At 43.0% G+C, this 5743-nt stretch overlaps 1 protein-coding gene across 1 annotated transcript in view; it reads right to left on the bottom strand.

Moving 5' to 3' along the window:
• Positions 1 to 5438: 5438 nt before the first annotated feature.
• The window catches only part of LOC129858883 (octapeptide-repeat protein T2-like), a 1499-nt gene continuing 1194 nt past the window's right edge, over positions 5439 to 5743 (bottom strand). The window contains exon 3 of the mRNA XM_055928120.1: positions 5439 to 5743. This exon is cut by the window's right edge and continues 299 nt beyond it. Coding sequence (XP_055784095.1) covers positions 5439 to 5743 — 305 coding nt within the window.

Genomic DNA, 5743 nt, shown 5'->3' with positions numbered 1-5743 from the left:
AGGAGCAATGTTCTCCCTGTGGGTCTAACCCCAAGAAGTTCTGGAAAACGATTCAAGACCTGGAGAATAAGCCCTCCTCCTCACAGCTGCCCATGTCCCTTAACGTTGATGCTGTGTTTGTTACTGACAAGAAGCACATGGCTGAGCTCTCATCCCTTCATTAAGTCAGGATTCCTATTTGACTCAGTCATGCCTCCTTGCCCGTCCAACATTTCCTCATCTTCCACCCCTTCTAATGCGATTAGCCCCGATGCTTCTCTTTTTCCCCCCCTGCCCCGCCACAAAGTTTCTCCCTGCAGGCGGTCACTGAGTCCGAGGTGCTAAAGGAGCTCCTTGACCCCAAAAAACAACATCTGGGTCAGATGGTTTAGACCCTTTCTTCTTTCAGGTTGCTGCCTCTATCATCACCAAGCTTATCTCCAACCTTTTTAACCTGTTCCTCCTTTCTGGGGAGGTTCCCGTTGCTTGGAAGGCAGCCACGGTTTGTCCTTCATTTAAAGTGGGAGATCAAGCTGATTCTAACTGTTATAGGCCTATTTCTATTTTGCCTCAAACGTGTTGGAAAAACTTGTCAATAATCAACTGACTGGCTTTCTTGATGTCTATAGTGTTCTCTCGGGTATGCAATCTGGTTTCCGCTCAGGTTATGGATGTGTCACTGCAACCTTAAAGGTCCTCAATGATGTCACCATTGCCCTTGATTCTAAGCAATGTTGTGCTGCAATTTTTATTGACTTGGCCAAAGCTTTTGAAACGGTAGACCATTCCATTCTCTAAGGAGTATTAGTGTCTCTGAGGGGTCTTTGGGCTGGTTTGCTAACTACTTCCCTCAAAGAGTGGAGTGTATAATGTCAGAAAATCTGCTGTCTCAGCCACTGCCTGTCACCAAGGGAGTAGCCCAAGGATCGATCCTAGGCCTCACACTCTTCTCAATTTACATCAACAACAGTAGTAGCTCAGACAGTAGGAAGCTCTCTCGTCCATTTATATGCAGATGATACAGTCTTATACTCACCTTGCCCCTCCCCGGATTTTGTGTTAAACGCTCTACATCGAATCTTTTAGTGTTCAACAAACTCTCTCTGCCCTTAACCTTGTTCTGAACACCTACAAAACAAAAGTCATGTGGTTTGGTAAGAAGAATGTCCCTCTCCCCGCCGGTGTGATTACTACCTCTGAGGGTTTAGAGCTTGAGGTAGTCACCTCATACAAGTATTTGGGAGTATGGCTAGACGGTACACTGTCCTTCTCTCAGCACATATCAAAGCTGCAGGCTAAAGTTAAATCTAGACTTGGTTTCCTGTATTGTAATCGCTCCTCTTTCACCCCAGCTGCCAAACCAACCCTGATTCAGATGACCATCCTACCCATGCTAGATTAAGGAGACACCATTTATACATCGGCAGGTAAGGGTTGCTCTCGAGCCGCTAGATGTTCTTTACCATTTGCCCATCAGATTTGCCACCAATGCTCCTTATTGGACACGTCACTGCACTCTATACTCCTCTGTAAACTGGTCATCTCTGTATACCCGTTGCAAGACTCACTGGTTGATGCTTATTTATAAAACCCTCTTAGGCCTCACTCCACCCCTATCTATTTTAGAACTCATCAAAATGTAATTTTTGGGGAATTGAAAATGAACATCCCAATGCTATGACATAGCACATGCAACACCACTGAATTAGAGCACAAAGCTACGCAACATTTCTTAGCAAAACCTTTTCATATTTGGCCCTATTAATATTATTGCATGGTGGTAAAGGCCTTTGGTGTTGAAATGTTTGTTTGATTAATAAAATAAGTCACTACAGTCTTACCCTTGACCCTGTAACACATAACACGGTAGATCTTTTCATACCTGTAACCACCTTCTCTTTACCGTGACCTACAGATCCGAAGCAGAGCCACCTGTTTGTCTGAGGCTGCGTATAACCCCCCCCCCACCCCCCCACCTATGTCCTTAGATCGTGCACTACATTCAGCTAGTGGTTCACTACAGGGAATAGGGTGCCATTTGGGACCCACTCCCTGAGCCCTGAATGCTAACCCTCCATCCTCCATTAATTAGCATAGCCTCCTAATTACAATAACAGAATTCATTAGCATGCCGTGACACGCACTCAGGAATAATGCATCGGGAGGTACACAGGCGTCCTGTAATTACACCAGACTAGCCGCTTTCTACGTGACGAATGAGCACGGGATCGCGATTAACACGGTGTCGGCTGAGCGCGCTTTCACTAAGACACTCTGATGTTGGGAATGTGTTGGTCGCTAAGGAAACCCAGTATAGCCAACTTTAAGACAATCTGAATACAGACAACCAATATGATCGTCTATGTAAATTAGGTTTTAAGGTTGATGGTTCAATTCATTTTGTATATGGAGGTCGGGTCAATGTGCAATGTCTTATACGATTATTGTATAATAAGACCTGACTACTATAACTCCAACTCACTAAGTTGAATGGAGGATAGCTAGTATAGTTGAATAGAGGATAGATAGTATAGTTGAATAGAGGATAGATAGTATAGATGAATAGAGGATAGATATTATAGTTGAATAGAGGATAGATAGTATAGTTGAATAGAGGATAGCTGGTATAGTTGAATACAGGATAGCCAGCATAGCTGAATACAGGATAGCCAGCATAGCTGAATACAGGATAGCCAGCATAGCTGAATACAAGATAGCCAGCATAGCTGAATATAAGATATCCAGCATAGCTGAATAGATGATATATATTATAGATGTATAGATGATAGATAGTATAGATGAATAGAGGATAGATATTATAGATGTATAGATGATAGATATTATAGATGTATAGATGATAGATATCATAGATGTATAGATGATAGATAGTATAGATGAATAGAGGATAGATAGTATAGATGTATAGAGGATAGATATTATAGATGTATAGATGATAGATAGAATAGATGTATAGATGATAGATAGTATAGCTGAATAGAGGATAGATAGTATAGATGATAGATATTATAGATGTATAGATGATAGATAGTATAGATGTATAGATGATAGATAGTATAGCTGAATAGAGAATAGATAGTATAGAGGATAGATATTATAGATGTATAGATGATAGATAGTATAGCTGAATAGAGGATAGATAGTATAGATGATAGATATTATAGATGTATAGATGTATAGATGATAGATAGTATAGCTTGTATTAGAAGAGTGAAATGGAACATTAAAACAGTATATTGTCCTATACATGGCTGTTTTATTGATGTATTGGTGATGTTAGTGATGCTTTAGTTTGCATTGGACTCTGACTGGCGCTTTGAAAAGTGTCTGAGGTGGTCAGTCAAAGTCGTTGGACATGAGCACTACGTCCCAAGAACCACCCTATTCCCTACATCGTGCACTACTTTTGACCAGGGCCCATAGCGAATAGGGTGCACTATTTTTGACCAGGGCCCCATAGGGAATAGTGTGCATTACTTTTGTCCAGGGACCCATAGGGAATAGGGTGCACTACTTTTGACCAGGGACCCATAGGGAATAGGGTGCACTACTTTTGACCAGGGACCCAAAGGGAATAGGGTGCACTACTTTTGACCAGGGACCCATAGGGAATAGGGTGCACTACTTTTGACCAGGGCCCATAGGGAATAGGGTGCACTACTTTTGACCAGGGACCCATAGGGAGTAGGGTGCACTCCTTTTGACCAGGGCCCATAGAGAATAGGGTGCACTCCTTTTGACCTGGGCCCATAGGGAATAGGGTGCACTCCTTTCGACCAGGGACCCATAGGGAATAGGGTGCACTCCTTTTGACCAGGGACCCATAGGGAATAGGGTGCACTCCTTTTGACCAGGGACCCATAGGGAATAGGGTGCACTCCTTTTGACCAGGGACCCATAGGGAATAGGGTGCACTCCTTTTGACCAGGGATCCATAGGGAATAGGGTGCAATACTTTTGACCAGGGACCCATAGGGAATTAGGATGTCATTTGGGACATTGACAAGGTCAACAGGAAGCTCAGAGAGAATAGTCTGTTTTGTTTTCTTCTTCTGAGCTCTTCCACCCGAACTGTTCTCTTGTTGTTCATGTATAAATATGACTTCCTCATTTCACTGAAGCCATCAAGATTCTTCTTCTTCTGTAATTCATTTTTCATTCATCTCTTTGATATGCACATAAAAGCACAGTTGAAAGAGTTATAACTGCTGAGACATTCAGGGCATTGACACGGCTCATTGTTCCTATGCAGGGTGTTCGAGAATGCTCAAAGCTACCAGACTATTCTCACTACAATATTTATGTTTGTCTTAGCAACGAAAAATAAAGATCGTTTCCAGAACGCTATGTAATACCAGTGTAATACGCCTATACGATACGCTTCTGTACAGCTCTGAGAGCCCCAACCAGAGACCGAGACGCCTGGGTCACATGCTGACGTGTACGTACAGCAGAGGGTGGTGTTGGACTGTGAAAGAAGAGAGAGCCCCTTCGTCCACGGTTGGAGCAACGTGCGGGACACCCTCATCACTGATCTGCACTCATTTTAGAATTCATTGCAACTTTAATGAAAGTGGATAGACAGATTATGTTTAAAATTACAGTTAATTGGGCTTCTTTAAATAACCCTGGAACGAGTGAGTAGGGCTGTTTGTGTATGTGTGTGTGTGTGCGTGTGTGTGTCTGTGTGTCTGTGCGTGTGTGTAAAAGAGATTAAGGAATGGCCACCATTGCATTCTATTTCAGCCTTGATGCAAAGTACATTTGCGGCAAACACAGAACCGTACTTTCATATTATTTAGTTATCTGTCATCATAGTTTCTACTCTTCATATATTATATAGGCTTCGTCAGTTGTTCCCGAACTGTAGGGCACCCACCCCTGGAAATTGTAATTGTAGACAAGGTGCAATTTCTAAATTTGGTAGTGCATTATTCCTCTTGTCATGTCAGTCATTGCATACCTTAATAACAATATTGGCAAAACAATTTGGTTATTTTATGAAATGTGAATGGGATTTCTTTAATAATATAATTCAGTTATACACTTTACTTGTTGAGGACACATTTTCAGGCAGACCACAACTCAACTGGGTCACATGCAGGTGTATAATAAGATAAACATTAATAATCATAATAATCGTAATAAATGTTATTTGTATAGACATTTCATACACGGAATACAGCTCAAAGAGGTTCGAGCTGTATTGCCTTCTACGGTTAATCGTTTGCGTTTGCAGTGGCATGTTAAACGTTGTTGTGGTTTTAGAAAGAGGATCAGATCAATTCTCTAAATGGACAAAAGCCTGCTGTCTGTCTTCCACATCCAGACATTGACGTTCTCTCTCTTTCCCTCTCTCTATCCCCCCTTCTCTCTCCCCTCCCTCTCTCCCTTCCCCTCCCTCTCTCTGTTTGTCAATCTAATTTCTTCCATTACTCTTTTCATTCCATCTCTCTCTGACTGGTTTGGCTAATGCCCCCCTGGTTCTCTGCCTCCCTCTGACTGGCTTGGCTAATGTCCCCCTGGTTCTCTGCCTCCTTCTGACTGGCTTGGCTAATGCCCCCCTGGTTCTCTGCCTCTCTCTGACTGGTTTGGCTAATGCCCCCCTGGTTCTCTGCCTCCCTCTGACTGGCTTGGCTAATGTCCCCCTGGTTCTCTGCCTCCCTCTGGCTGGCTTGGATAATGTCCCCCTGCTTCTCTGCCTCCCTCTGACTGGCTTGACTAATATCCCCCTGGTTCTCTGCCT

Source organism: Salvelinus fontinalis, chromosome 7 (assembly GCF_029448725.1).
Source record: "Salvelinus fontinalis isolate EN_2023a chromosome 7, ASM2944872v1, whole genome shotgun sequence".
NCBI classification, from domain to species: domain Eukaryota; kingdom Metazoa; phylum Chordata; class Actinopteri; order Salmoniformes; family Salmonidae; genus Salvelinus; species Salvelinus fontinalis.
The sequence above is the reverse complement of the archived record's forward strand: the minus strand, read 5'-3'. Positions and strand labels throughout refer to the sequence as shown.